Raw genomic sequence first — 15,762 nt, 5'->3', positions numbered from 1 at the left:
AAACATGAAACAGATAAGTTATAGTATCAGCTGGCAAGCTTGATAATAGTGGTATGGATAAAATGTTGGAAACTTAAAGACTAAGTAAGAATTTGCCAAGTGGGTAGGAACAATTAGGATACAGAACACATTCATGACCCCAGAAACTCCCTTTCACTGTCCTGTGTCATCATACTGTCCCCAAAGCCCTAACCCTCACAACCACTGATCTATTCTCTGTTCCTATAGTTTTACCTTTTCCAGAATGTCATATAAATGGACTCATAAAGTATGTGACTTTTTGACACCAGCATATTTCACTTAGCATAATGCCTTTGAGATCCATACAAGTTATTGTTGTATATCAATAGTTTATTCCTTTTCGTTACTGAGTAGTATTCCATTGTATGGATGTACTACAGTTTATCCATCCACCTGTTGAAGGACATTTGGGTTGTTTCCAGTTTGGGGCATTTGTGAATAGAGCTGCTATAAACATTCATGTACACGTTTGTGTGTAAATATGTTTTCATACCTAGGAGTGGGATTACTGGATTGTTTGTTTTTTTACTATTGAGTTTTGAGAGTTCTGTGTATATTCTAGATTCAAATCCTTTGTCAAATACGTGATTCATAAATATTTTCTCCCAGTCTTTTTGTTCTCTTCAAAGTGTCTTTTGTAGATAAAAGTTTCTTTATTTTGATGAAATCCAATTATCATTTTTTTCTTTTATGGATCATATTTTTTGATCTCATATCAAGAACTCTTTCCCTAATACCAGGTCTCAAAGATTCTCTCATGTTTTCTTCTAAGAGTTTTATAGTTTTATGTTTTACATTTCAGATCAATGGTCCCTTTTGAGTTAATTTTTGCAAGGGGGTTGCTTAGAACAAAGGTCTTTTTTTGCATATGAATATCATTTGTTGAAAACATTATTCTTTCTTCATTGAATTGCATTTGCACCTTTTTCTATATTTACAAAAAAATCCTTCTGGGTTTTTGGTTGGTTTTAATTTGATTAGTGTTTTCATGGTATTTCTCTTTTTATCCTTTTGCTTTTAACCACCTATGTCACGTTTAAAGTGGGTTTCTTGTAGACAGTATATATTTGGCTCTTGTTTTATTATCCATTCTGACAATGTCTATGTTTTCATTGTGTATTCAGATCATTTGCATTTAATGTAAATATTGATATGTTTTAGACGTACATCTATCATTTTATTATTTGTTTTCTGTTTGTTTCTCTGTTTTTCATTCCACTGTTTCCCTTCCTGCTTTCTTTGGGATACTTTGATTTTTTCTAGTATTCCATATTAAATTATTTTTACTATGTCTCTTGGTAAATTTTTTCACTGGTTGCTCTTGGAATTACAGTATACAGACATACTTAACTTTTTACAATCTACTTATTACTTCAAGTGAACTGTAGAAACCTTAGTGGCATATAAGTTCCTTTAACCTCCCCACTTTTGATTGAGTTGTTAAATATATTAGACATGTGATAATTTTTGTTTTCAACCATCATACATGTATTTTTAAATCTAAGAGAAAAGATAATCTAAAATAGTTGTCCACATATTTACCAGATCTGTTGCTCTTCCTGCAATCCTGATATTCCAAGTTCCCTCTTGTATCATTTCTCTTCATCTGAAATTAGTCCTTTAGCATTTCTTTTAGAACAAGACTGTTAGTGAATTCTCTTAGTTTTCCTGTATCTGAAAATGTCTTTATTTCACCTTCATATTTGAAGGATATTTCTGGATATGGAATTCTGGCTTGATAGTTCTTTTTTTTCCCCACCACTTTAACAATGTTATTTTATATCCTTTTGACATGCATGGTTTCTGATGAGAAATCTGCAGTTACTCAAATCATTGTTTCCCTTGTGTAAAATGTGTTGTTTTTCTCTGGCTGCTTTCAAGATTTTTTATTTGTCTTTAGTTTTCAGCAGTTTGATTATGATGTATCTGGGCATGAATTTCTTTGAGTTTAACCTACTTGGGATTTACTGAGTGTCTCGAATCTGAAAGATTATGTCTTTCACAAAATTTGGAAGCTTCCTGACATTATTTCTTTAAGTACTTTTTCTGCCCCACCTTCTTTCTCTTCTCCTTCTGGGATTCTGATGACACCAGGGTTAGACCTTTTGATATTGTCCCACAGGTGCCTAAACTCTGTACATTTTCCTCAATATTTTTTCTCTTTGTTTAAATTGTATAATTTCCCTTCATCTGTCTTCAAGTTCACCCAGTGGAGGAGTAATAGGAATTTGCTCCCAGCCTTTGGAACCACAGCTCCTCTGATTAGCGAGAAGTGTTCCCCTTCCTCAGAGCTATAGGGACCTGCCCAGCTGCCACTGCTGTAACTGTGCTGCTGCTGGCACAGTATTGCCCGGTGCCCAGGGAAGGAAAGAAGGGAAAACATCCTGGGGATTTCCTCTGCTCTCCCCAGTCTGTACAAGTTCCTTTTCCTGCCCCTTGGGCTAGGAAAAAGGGAGGGGGCTGGGCTTTTCTTGGAGTTCTTTCTGTCCTTACTTGGTATGTACTTTTGGGTTTCAGCCTTCCTTTGAGTCCAGGCCAGGTAATCCTGGAAGGGGAAAAGGGATAAACTCACTGCGAATTTGGTGGAACTTAGAATTCTGCTTTCTTCCTTCAATCTTCTTTCTACCATTTACTTTTCAGAGTCTTCAGATAGTTGTTCCAGGTCTTCTGTTCAGAAATTATAGTTGTGTGCAGTGAGAGAGACAGAATAGAATATGATGACTCCATCTTCCCTAGAACCAGAACTCTATTATGTTTTACTTTATGTCAGATAGTGCATTTAATCTTAAACAGCTGTGAAAGATAGTTCATACCAATTTCACTGATGAGGAGACCAGACACAGGTAATTAAGTAATTTCCCCAAAATCATAGAGGTAATACATGGTGGAAAAAATTCAAAATCTAAGCCAGAAGTGTCTTGTTTCAAAGTTCATGAAATTTTTACTTTCAGGTAATTGCTCCTAACATGCTCCTTTTTTTTTTCTACTTGGTAATAGCTGTTAAGGTATACACCAAAAATTGGAATAGAACCAGTCAATTTTAATGTTTTTGAGCTAAGCTTATTTAAACCATTTCTATTACTAATTTTTGCAGGATTTGAAGATCCTAATAGTTAGTCAAATCTAATTAATTTTATTCAGCAAATATTGTGTATTAGCTGTGCATCATGCTATGTGGGATTTAGAATTAATTCAGAGATAGAGAGCCTATCCTCAGGATGCTTCTGGGCTTCTCAGAAAGATTTATAAATGAAGATAACAAGTTCAATAAAATGTTAAAAGAGATTAAAAATAAAATGCAATGGAAATTTGAGGAAGGAGAGATTAGTAGTAGTAGTAGTAGTAGTAGTAGTAGTACTACTACTACTATGAAGACATATTTCCACCTATACAATTTTAAAGGTATCAAATAATATGTATATTTACACGTGAGACAGAACCACAGAAGCGTTCCTTGTAACAGTGCTTATCCCCAAGTGATTTCTTACAATGTCACAAACAGGTAGTTTTATCATTTATGTCTGTGCGCTTCCCCTCAACCTCCCAAACAGCATTTTTTACACTAATATCAATGTAAATTTATTTATTTTTAAAATTTATTTATTTATTTTTGGCTGCGTTGGGTCTTTGTTGCTGTGCATGGGCTTTCTCTAGTTGCGGCAAGCAGAGGCTACTCTTCGTTGCAGTGCACGGGCTTCTCATTGCAGTGGCTTCTCTTGTTGCAGAGCACGTGCTCTAGGTGCGTGGGCTTCAGTAGTTGTGGCATGCAAGCTCAGTAGTTATGGCTCACGGGCTGTAGAGCACAGGCTCAGTAGTTGTGGCGCACGGGCTTAGTTGCTCTGCGGCATGTGGGATCTTCCCGGACTAGGGATCGAACCTGTGTTCCCTACGGTGGCAGGCAGATTCCCAACCACTGCACCACCAGGGAAGTCCCTCAATGTAAATTTAAAACAATCTATTTGGGAGAGATTTAAATAAACCAAAGTGTTCACAAATGGTTTATTGGTAACCGAGGTTTAAAGAGTCAGAAGTGACCCTTCATGAGTTATACTTTAACATTTAGAACTTTAAGTTAAAAATGCATATTTTTCTGTTTTCAATAGAAAAGAAACATTTGTTTGCATAGGAATTCATGAAGGCGACCCAACCTGGAAAAAGAACTATTCACTTTGGCCATGGGGTTCTTGTGACAAATTAGTTTCTTCGGAGATTATATTCAACCCTGAGGAATGGATTAAACTTACGAGAAACATCTATAACTGGACTGAAGACTATGGAAGGTATGGCGAGCAGTTAAGTTTTTCATCAGTGTATAGCCATTTTGTGTGCCTAAAAAACTTACTAAGTTTTGAGATGCCTTTAAATTATTTGATATATTTTGTGTTTTTTTATTAGTAGTTAATATTGTTATTTGCTGCCCACAGAGTATTGTAATAGAGAAGGAGAACATGTATTTCTTGTCCTCAGGCTTGGAGATGGAGGAAGGGCGGTGGTGGTTGAGTGGGCACCACAGTAGTTAAACATGTGCCACTGTCCACCTCCAGCTGTTGAAATGCTACACGGTCCACCATCCTGTAGCTTAGACCCTAAAAGTGGAAGAGATTTATTAACTGCAGCAGAGCTTTAAAAGGCACTCACTCTGTTGCCCATGATAGTTTCCACCTGCATAAACTCATATTTTTTTTTCTTCAAGAATGGCAGATCACTTCTCTGTAGGGAAGACTGGGATTTGAGTAACTTTTTCTTCAGTTGTTTGTCATCAGCCTTGGTCTGTCGTGTTGGGCATGATTAGTCTTCCTGGAAGCATTTCTACCTAGACTGGACTCTCTCCCGTATAGAAGACGAGTCACCATCTGAAGATAGGTGTCTCCATTGCCTATTTTTTAAATTATGAATTATTCAAAGATTAGATAATTATTGCTTATAATTCAAGAACAACAGTCAAGATCATATGAACAAATGGTACCAAAGTTTTTTGAGTCAATATGAGCAAATAGACCACATTGCTGTGCACCAGCGAAAGCTGGATAAGTAGTTAGTTCTACATCAGAGTGCTCTGTGACGGGAATTCCCTGGCAGTCCCGTGGTTAGGACTCAGCGCTTTCACTGCCGTGGCCCAGGTTCAATCCCTGGTCAGAGAACTAAGATCCCACAAGCTGCACGGTGCGGCCAAAAAAAAAAGTACTCTGTGACCATTGTGAGGAAAAGTTAGAAAATCACCTGTTCTCCAAACAGCTGACGACAGTACAGGTACATGGCATCACTCATTATCTCCATTCTGTCAAAATAGATATGTAATAAAAGAAATTTTAATTAAGTGAAAAAAAATCAGCAAATGGTTCAGCCAGTGTTTTTGGAGCAGCATCCTAGCTCCAGCAATGATTTATCCAAGCCGGGAGTCTCCTGTCTTTACAGCTCAGTGGCTCTTAGCTGTGTCCATAGAGTGACCCAGGCCTCACCCCTGCCCCATCGCCCACCTGACAGTTCTTAGGAACAGCTGGCTCCCCAAATGCCTCCAGCCTCTTCCCACTAATCTTTAGTTTGCTCCTGTGAGGCACTGGGGCTCATTATGCAGATTAAGAATACATTTACCAAAACCTCAAATTCCTAATGATCAAATTTTTCTAGGAGAATAAGTTTGTTATTTTGGTCTCTATCAGTACTTCAGGATGCAGCCTATTTTATTTGCCTTTTAAGATTATAAAACAAGAATTACATGTCCACAGCAATAAAGGTAGCTAGCAGAAGCATGTTACCGTTTTCTTGTAACTGCAGGTTTGCTCCATCTTCCTGGGAATCTGTGGCCAATGAAGAGATGTGGCAAGCCAGGTGAATAATGTACACGTGTGTGTTTGCAGTCTGTCTGTAATGCAGCAGAAGAGCCTCTGGCGCTTTTCACCTGGGGAGTAGTGGTGCGTGGGGAGCATAAAAATAATACTTATGAGCAATTATTTTGTTTGAGGCATTGTACTAATCATTACCCATGCATAATCTCATTTCATCCTCACAATAACCTGTGAAGAAGTTATTATTACCCCCGTTTTACAAAAGAACAAACTGGAGGTAGAGAGGTTACTTGTCCATGGCCACATAGCTCTACCAATAGAGTCCAAAACTCACATCTGTCTGACTCTGGAACATTCCTAATTCCTATGCTTTCCTATCTCAACTAAACCAAAGTGAGTGTAATTGATTGAGGAGAAGTTGATAATTACAACCCTGTCTCCATGTATAATGTGCTAGTTAATTATTTAAGCACTTATCGAAAACTTCCTAGAGACCAGGCACTGTGCTAGGCATGGAAGCTACACATATGAATATGACACAGTTCCTGCTGTCAAGGAGCTCAGTCTAATGGAACAGACAGACATGTTCAAAGAGATCTGACTCTTCATGTGCTAGATGCTGTACTTCCTGTTGTTCCTGTGTGGAACAAACCCTTCATGGTGACGCTCTTGACTCTCTGGGTTCCTGTCATTCTTTTAAAGTATTCAAAATATCTAACACTAACAGACTTTGGCCTAAATATTAATGTAAAAGTCCTAAGTGATGCAGACAGGGGTACCAAGTATGAAGTGCTTCCTCCAGTAAAAATGTGTTGATGCCCACTCTGGGCCAGGGACGGTGCTTTGCACCAAGAATTGAGTTAGGGTGTAAAGGGCTTACATACATTTAAAGAGGTTTTTTAAAAAATTGTCAAGAGGGACTTCCCTGGCGGTCCAGTGGTTGGGGCTTTGCCTTCCGGTGCGGGGGGTGCGGGTTCGATCCCTGGTTGGGGAGCTGGGATCCCGCATGCCTCGTGGCCAAAGGGCCAAAGCATAAAGCAGGGGCAACGTTGTGACAGATGCAATAAAGACTTTGAAAGTGGTCCACATCAAAAACATCTTAAAAAAAAAAAACTGCTAATAAATGGTTCTTGACAAAATAACAATTACAAAAAAGATAGTTTTTGCAGTAGTGTTTTTGAAAAAGTCAGAAAATTGCATATTTCAAGTTATCAGCCCAGTTATAGGAACAAATACTTGCTTTGAAGAACTAATCAAAGATACACCGAATGTCTCCACAATTCCTCACTGTGATTGAATGTGGGAAAGCTGGGGGAGAAATCACATAAAAGAAGAAAGCAGGTCATTATTCGGGCAGGTATTGATTTAATTGGTGTGCTGAATACAATTTGGATGAGCTCATGTGGTCAAAGAGTCCAGCCATCTTTGAAGAACTGGTCACACGTGGCATGAACCGTCACGATGGGTACCTTCAGGGATGTGCTGACAAACTCAGCAAGTCTCCGCCTCCCAGCTGCTCTTGCATAATGAAATGTACATCTGGAAGGAAGATGATGTACAATAGGAATGATGAACATAAGCTTTTTTCTAAACGATTTGGCAGTAGGTGTGAATGCAGTGTCTTGGGATGGCAGGGGAGGATTACCGTTGGTTCAGAGTAAACTATTAGTATGAGAGAAGTGAAAAGAATACAATAAATGGTTTTGTATGTTCCTTATCAGTGGAAAAGTCTGGCAGATTTAGCTTTGAATGTAAAATTGACATGAACACCCTTCCACTCCCAGGATGAAAACCCCATTCTTCATCTTTAACCTGGCAGAAACTGCAAGTTTGCCTTCAGATGTGAAAGCTCAACTCCACACTCACGCGTATAACGTATGTTGTACTTTTAACGTATATAAATTTATTTGGTGGGAGGGTAGTGGTGACTGTTTGGGATGGAGAAAGGGTATATCACAGTAGAGTTTTTACTTTTTTGTTTCCAGCTTTATTTGGCATTATAAAGCAGTATAAATGGAAAAATAGTCATGTGTATCACATATAATATCTAAAGTAAATGGCTGTGGTCCACAAAATAATGAAAGAAGTTCATGTCCTAATCTCCAGAACCTATGAATGTATGGCCTTACATGGCAAAGGGCACTTTGCAGATGTGATTAAGGATCTTGTGGTGGGGAGATGATCCTGGATTTCCAGGTGGGCCCAACGTAATCACAAGGGTCCTTAGAAGAAGGAGGCAGGAAGGTCAGAGTCAAAGAAGGAGATGTGGCATTGCAAGCAGAGTTCAGAGAGAAAGACTTAAAAGATTGCCACACGGCTGGCCTGGAAGATGGAGGAAGGGGCCACAAGTTGGGGAGTGCAGGCAGCCTTTGGAAGCTGGAAAGGGCAAAGAAAGATTCCAGAGCCTCCAGAAGGAACACAGCCCTGCTGATTTTACAAAAACCTTGATTTTTATGACTTTTGACCCCTAGAAGTATTCAATAATACATTTATATTGTTTTAAGCCACTACATTTGTGGTGATTAGTTACAACAGCAATAGGAAACTAATATGATGGCTTTATTTAAAAAAAGAAACAAGTTCTGATGGGTTGCCCTCTATGCAAAATCATGACCCTGGCTACACTTGAAATGATCGGGCCGTGGCTGGTTGGGATTTCTTTTTTTTTTAAATTAATTTATTTATTTTTATTTATTCATTTTTGGCTGTGTTGGGTCTTCATTGCTGTGCACAGGCTTTCTCTAGTTGCGGCGAGCAGGGGCTGCTCTTCGTTGCAGTGCACAGGCTTCTCATTGTGGTGGCTTCTCTTGTTGCGGAGCACGGGCTCTAGGGCACGCGGGCTTCAGTAGTTGTGGCACGCGGGCTCAGTAGTTGTGGCTCGCGGGCTCTAGAGCACAGGCTTAGTCGTTGTGACACACAGGCTTAGTTGCTCCGTGGCATGTGGGATCTTCCTGAACCAGGGCTTGAACCCATGTCCCCTGCATTGGCAGGCGGATTCTTAACCACTGCGCCACCAGGGAAGCCCTGGTTGGGATTTTATGAGAGAGATAAAGGGTCATGGAGAGTGGCTCTGTCTTCTGATGTGGCCCCAGGAAACCAAACAGCCTTCACATCCAGCCACACTGAGGCTCTTGCTTAGCTGGTCCTCTGTGATGGCAAGGGGAGTACAGAGTAGAGGCTTGCTTTGCTGTAGCACTATGTTAACAAGTCCCTGCTTTTCTGTGATTTATAGCACTGGGCTCTTCATCACCTTCAGAGATCATCTTGGAGCCTGCTGTGTAGGAAATAGACATCCTGGCGAAGGCCAATAAGAACAGAGCCCAGGAGCTGTATGTCTAAGCAAGTGAGGAGGTATTTCTGCTGTCTCTGGGCTGCTGTAGATCTACTCAGCCAGGGCATTTGTTTGGTGCTGAGTCAAAATTGCATGGTGTCCAATTAGTATGACAGATTTTACTCCTCAATTTTGTGCTCATTGGTCCACTGTTTATTCATTTATTCATTCACTCACAGAGCATTTATGGAGCACCCAGTCTGTACCAGATACTGTGATGGAGACAATCAGGAATATTCCCTGCTGTCAAAGAGGCACAAGCTAGAGAGAGAGATGGAAGATAAGGTCCTCAGTTAATTCAGTCGTGAGAGTTACGAGAGGTTTGCAGAGGTGCGGTGGGAGCAGAGAACAGCATATGAGTACAGCCTTCTGGGGAGGGGCTGGTGAGGAAGGGAGGGAAGGCTTCTAGAGGAGATGTCACCGCAGTGTCATCTTGAAAGATCAGAAGGAACTGGCCAGGCAGATGTGGGGCAGGGTAGCGAGAAAGTGGGGGAGGGCGGACAGTCCATAAGGACGGAACCACAGGGACAAAGGCGGAAACCTCCTAGGTGCCCACTCAAGGACAGCCAGGGACTAGTTATAGGAAGCGGCATGCTGGAGTTCTGTCTGGCAGTCAGGAGGTCCAGGTTCAAGTCCTGCTCCACCATTCACTGTCAACTGTGAGCCAGTTAACCTTTCCAGACCTCTATTTTTTCTTTAAAAAAAAAAAGTGGACTGTAAACTTTATAGATTATCTCTCATATCCTGGTCATATCTGGTTCATCTCTAATACCCCGTGATTCTGTGAAAAACAAGTAGTATTTAGTTGGGAGAAATCCGAGACTTACTAATATTTTATGTTCTCATCAGTGATCTGTTCCATGGTCAGTTGTTAGGCCACTACTGAAGCTAATTCATGGATTTATTGTCCCTTTGGGCCTGTAAGCATTACTCTGTTCAGTGAACACAAGTCTGTAGCAGTCTATAGGTATCTCCTTCACATACGTCTTCAGATGTGTGACATCATTTGCAAGACAAATGAGGCCAAATACTCCATGGGTCAACACAAATCAGCCCCTAGTACAGGTGTTTCAAGAACATTCTTGTTAGGTATAAAAGATATTTTTGTTATTATTTACATTATCCTGCTCAATAGCTTATACAGAACATTAAGTTCAGGTATAGTGGGAGAGCAAGAATGATCTTTGTTATCTTTAGGAATACATCTGATACATTGAAGATTTCCCCCAAGACAGAATACGTTCCACTAACACTAATGTCACAGTGATACACGCCTAGAGGGGGAAATGTAATTCCACATGATGAGAAATGATTCTTAGCTTCTTAAGATACAGCACATGTGGCCTAATGGGCCATCCAGAATGAGTCGATGTTCTAGAAAAGGGTAGCGTAGTTGTTCTGATGTCTGAAGACTGAAGCAGGGAGGTCATGAGCGTGCCTCTTATTCTCTTGACCCATTGGGAAATGAAGTGCTAGCATCTGTCTTGCACTCCAGAACCTTATCAGGATTTTGAAAACTTGGGAAAGAAAAGAACCTGAGCAGTTCCTGAGCACCTGCTTTGTTCCGGGCAGCCTGCCATGCATTTTACAGATGTCCCTCATCAGAGGGAGGCTTGGGAAGAGGAGCAACGGATAGGGAAAAAAAAACCAAAAAACTATGAGGAAAGGCAGAGAAGCTTTGAACATTTTACTAAGAAAATAAATGGGTAGGAGGCTGACTTAATAGCTTTGATGTCAATGAACGTGCGAGGTGACTCTCCTATTTTATGGAGTGAAGAGAACTAAGGGGAAAATAGCTTTAAAAGGCAGCTTGAGGACTGAGGGGTATTAAGTATCAAAATGACATATCAAATACGGATCGGGGACTTTTTCATGGGGATGTTGTTTTGAAATAGATTAGGTAGGCATTTGTCTGCTCTGGAGTAGGGGTTGGGGAAATAGATAATATAATTGGGTCCCTTTCAACTGGATGATGTAATGAGTATAGTTCTAATTCAAAAAGCCCTTGTCGCTGGAGAAAGCATCATTGCTTGTCCTGTGCTCTCATGGAGGCTACTGGTTAACTCAAGTGCCTGTGGATCTGACTCCAATTTGATAATCCCCAAGAAGGCTGTGAAATTCCCAAATAAGCAAGTATAATATTCTGTTTTGTAGATTTGCATCTACTTTTTGGTTTATTTGTTAAATTTTGATGTTTTTCCTCTGGAAAACTCAATATTAAAGATTCTAACTCTATCCAATTAATACTATCTCTGATATTGAAAAACAAAATTCTGAATTCCTGTGTGCAAAGTTTTAACTATGAAAATTGTAATTTTAGGACACTGTGAAGATTTTCAATATCTCACTTTAAGGATGTCTCTTAAATTCTATTACGCCCAGTCTGTTTGATGCTGGATTTGTTTGATGTGTTTTATTGTCGCTATTGTTATTACTGTTGTTTATAATATAGAGAGAAATTTATGTAAAAATGAGGGACAAAATTTTAATTTCTTCAAGTTCTTTTCCCATGCAGTTTTCTAAAGAAAGCTATTTTTTTCTCCAATAGCTAAATTTAGAGTTTCAACCTTTCTGCCTGTTGAGTAAATAGCTTTCCATGAATTAGAACTAAATCCCTTTCTCAGAACGTCTTTCTGGAGGAAGAGCATTTTGTCCTGACACAGTGTGTCTTAGGTTCCCTCTGCAACATCCAAAAAACCCCAGAAGCAGTTTTAGATGAAGCACATTTGCCTCCTGCTACTGTAATAATTATAGTAACATTCTTGCATTTTCTGCATGGCCTAGCAACAATTAGATTTTTACTGTAGGCTGCTTGGATTTTTGTTTCTTGTGTTATTTTCTCTGTGTTTTCTGGTTTTTTTTTTTGAAAAAAGTCAAGGGATAACAATGGAATACCAACATTTTTGCTGTCTTCCAGCTTTATAAGGAGATTGTCTATTTACGAAAGGAACACCCAGTGAACTGGCATAAGAACTATGCCATCGCCTGTGAACGGATGCTGCGCCTTCGGGAAAGAGGTGCAGACCCTGAAGTCTTGTTATCTGAAACCATCAGACACTTCCGTCTCTACACTCAGAAGGCCCAGAATGATCCACAGCTGGCCGATATTTCAGTTGCTCTAAAACACCTAAGGAAAGAACTGCAAAGTCTGAGAAATATGAAAAATGGCTGAGACAGCAAACTGTGAAAATCCTGCTTGGCGTTTGGCTTCCAAAATTCCAAAATCTCCAAGTTTTTCATCCAAGAAAAGAAACAGCATAAAAAAATGGAAGCCTAAATCATCTCCCAGATACAAGTACATGGTGCAGCCGTACTGTTTCGGAGGGGGGCGCGGTTAGAGACTGAGATGTGCTATTTATGCAAATTCTATTTAGCCCATGTTACTGAATTAGCATTTCAGCGAGAATATTTTGAAAAATCTTCCTACTTCCACAGTCTTTCACCAAATGAGTTGCTTGATTAGATTCTAGAAGAGAATGAACTGTTTTCATATACTTAAAATATTGACCATGAATCTTAAGGGCCCTGCTTATTGGGATTGGTATTGAAATTAAATTCTTAAAACATTAATACCATAGCAAAGACATTCTTTGTTTCTGAGAAGTGAAATCATTTTTTTTTAAGAATGAATCTTGTTATGCTTCAAGTTAGAATACTGATTTTTTTTTTTTTTTTGAGTAGCTGCGGTTGTTACATAATCTCACACTTCAAACTAAATACCAACCAAATGATATTTTGAAAAGGTTGGGGTTTTATTGTCTTAGATCATTCTCTGAAATCACTAAAAAATTAAGCTAATTGTTGTTTGCTTTTTTTTCAGTTGCTTAAACTGATTGGCAAGTAAAAAGGATTTTGTCTTTCCTTAATTAATTTTATATTCATGTTTTACTTCTATTTGGGCTCATAAATCTGGGCCCAATAATTAGTAGGCTTCCTGCTGCCAAAATGCCAAAAAAAAAAAAAGAAAAAGGGCAGGGGCTCGGGGGGTGTGGGGAAGTGGTTCAATAAATTCATTTCTGTTACAAGCATCTTTTATACATATTACTAAAGAGAACATAGTAAGAAATGCAAATAATAGTTCTTTATTTTATTATGACAGTTAATTAATAGCAACCTGTTTTAATGAATAAAGTCACTCAGAGTCCTTCAGCACTTCCTAAGTAGAGGCCTGAATCTGTAGGGATTCTTTTCCCCCCAATTGTATAGCTCCTAGACTCCAAGAACTATATAGGCCCCTGTATAGAAATGCTCACTAATGAAGAGGGAGGGCTAGAAGCTTGTCTGCATTCAAAGATCACTGGTGAGTCATTCAGCAAGAAAAGGCCCCTTACCAGGAATAGTCACAGTTCCGTGGCATTGTACTAGCAAAAGGGTCTGATCAAAGGTCTCCTGTGGAGCTTGCATGGTTCCCTTTCATACTACGACCATAATTAAAACCACTAATTCTCTTTTAAAATGCTGCAGGATGCCATGTAGGCATCTGTCTGGAGTGTCCTTTGTGATGTCATAAGCTGTTAAGGACCAGTGCCGAGGGCTTTTGAGTGAAATGCCAGTCATGAAGGTGCTTCAAGACAAGGGTGCCTCTAAAAGCTTGACAGGGCCTTGACTGCACAATTCGAGCTGAATTTGCCCCTTGTCAGCTGCCAGTAAATAAATCTCAAAGGGGGAAAAGCTGAAGTTTCATTACCTGATCCATGGGGCTTTGTTGGTTTTGGCATCACACAGGGGAAGCTCTTGCCCCTCCATTCTCTGGATTTGAAGATGTCCATTGGAGCCTGCAGTGCCTGGACAGGGTTCAGAGCGGAACCTTTTGAAGAGTGTCAATAGTTGTAACAGTTCAGCTGTTAGGAAGACAAATAAATGGAGGAGCTCATTAATCCGCTTTTGGCTCTCAGTGCCTTTTGCCCTTTTATCACAGCCTTATTAGGCTCCTACTCATCTTGAACCAGAAAAAAATGAATTGAAGTTGTTGAGTACTAATTGGCAAAGACTTTTAATCATGGGCCAAGAACTTTCACTGACTTGAAAGTAACTTCTCCACAGGGAAGAACCAAAAACCTGGTTTACCTTAAAACAAAAACCTGTTGGAGTGCAGTGTGGTGTAAAAATTTAAGGAAGCATTGATAAATTGTCTAAGTTGATCCATTTGAAAGAATTATATAAGATTATGATTTCCACTTTTCTTTAAAAAGAGTACAATAAGACTCATATGTGCGTTCCCTGGAAATGCATTGTCTTTATTATTTCAGAAAAGAGATTACATGCGTATGTGAGATGATCATATTGGTTTTGAACATCTACATATTGTATATGGAATAATATGTAAATATTCACTTCAGCATCTACATACACATCTGGTGTTGGAGTAATATTTCCTATTTATGGCCTTAAGAATGGAAAATGAGGGCCTCTTTTTGAAAATGTCTGCATTTTAAATGTGTCTATAATGTGGTACTACATATATGCCTGAATATGCTTTGCATATTGACTGTTGTCTGATGGTGCATAGATTATTCTGTATTTGTGCATCAGTGGCTTTGGACCACTCTCTGTTTGAGAAAGCAATGATATGATGGCCCACAGTAGACAGGATCATAATCATTTAAATTTCCAAAAACCAGCAGTGAATGAAAAAAGAGCAAACTGAGCTGAGATTTTGGGATGTTGGGCTTCATTCCCAGATCAACTACTTTGAAGAATTCTTTCCTTTCTACTGTGTGAGGTTAAACAAGTTGCTTTCCTTTTCTTTCTCTTACTTCTCCTTGGCTAGTACACAAACACCATAAAATCTGACAGAAGGGGTATCCTTTAGTCTAACCCCCGACATGGAAGAGAATGTGAAGGAGGTGACTTCTGCGGGATTTGGCTAGCCTTCTCCTAGCAGTGTCCCTGGAGTGCTGTGGGTTGGCAGGATGACAGGAACCCTGCAAGGCCAACTTCTGCCTGGACTTTGGCCTGAGGAGCAAGTGGGAGCCAGCAAAACTGTCTGCCTCTCCACATGCTGTGGTGCCCTCCTGCCCGGCACCAAGGCTGGCACACACCACAGAGTGAGTGGAGAGGGAGATTGTGGCTTCCATGTTCCCTAACAAACCTCCCCAGCCCTGTTCGCGCTGATGGAGGTATGCTTGCTTCTTGCTATTGACTTTCCTCTTCTCTTTGTTTTTTCAAAGGATCCTTTTTTTTTTTTTTTTTAATGCTTTTGTTCTATGACTCAAAATGCAGCCAAAATAGAAGTGAATCAATGACTAGCGTCCTATTTTGAAGTCTCCTAATAGAAATTGTGAAATGTTATTTCTGCCTGTATTTGTATTCCTTTCTGATGACAGAACCATGATGTTTAGCCTTTATTATACTTAAATAAAGCCATTTTGAGTGTTAGGATTATTGTATGATACCCTGCTGATTTCTTTAAGTCATCAGATTAGGATATGAAGAGTAGTTTTTTAATTTATATTTTGAAAGTTAAACAGTGTGAGTCCTTTTTCATAGTTCCTACCAATATCCCTCAGAATTTAGAACTGTTAATACTTTTAATATTCAGGACAAAAAGTTAACACCAAAGATTTTTTTTAAAAATGGATCCTATTACAGCAAATCCTTTTACTCTGTTTTAATTCTGGTATA

The 15,762-nt window shown here is 39.4% G+C and overlaps 1 protein-coding gene and 1 long non-coding RNA gene across 6 annotated transcripts in view; one reads left to right on the top strand and one right to left on the bottom strand.

The window, feature by feature from the left end:
* Positions 1–15,516, top strand: part of TMEM260 (transmembrane protein 260) — a 62,078-nt gene extending 46,562 nt beyond the window's left edge. For 3 of the 5 annotated variants that reach the window (XM_082450404.1, XM_082450403.1, XM_082450400.1), the window contains 4 exons: positions 4,125–4,301; positions 5,797–5,850; positions 7,592–7,682; positions 12,056–15,516. In XM_082450404.1, coding sequence (XP_082306530.1) covers positions 4,125–4,301; positions 5,797–5,850; positions 7,592–7,682; positions 12,056–12,310 — 577 coding nt within the window. In that variant the 3' untranslated portion in view covers positions 12,311–15,516. Of the gene's footprint in view, positions 1–4,124; positions 4,302–5,796; positions 5,851–7,591; positions 7,683–11,140; positions 11,268–12,011 lie in introns of all 5 variants that reach the window. The other 2 variants (XM_082450401.1, XM_082450402.1) reach the window with 2 other exon arrangements.
* LOC309655417 lies at positions 1,156–5,785 on the bottom strand. Its single transcript, XR_014260833.1, has 2 exons — positions 5,242–5,785; positions 1,156–3,814 (listed from the first exon to the last, which is right to left on the bottom strand). It is a non-coding gene; the product is annotated as an uncharacterized lncRNA (long non-coding RNA).
* Positions 15,517–15,762: the final 246 nt, after the last annotated feature.

This window comes from Balaenoptera physalus (assembly GCF_965194825.1).
Source record: "Balaenoptera physalus genome assembly, chromosome: 2".
NCBI lineage: Eukaryota > Metazoa > Chordata > Mammalia > Artiodactyla > Balaenopteridae > Balaenoptera > Balaenoptera physalus.
This window is presented reverse-complemented; position numbering and strand designations above follow the sequence as displayed.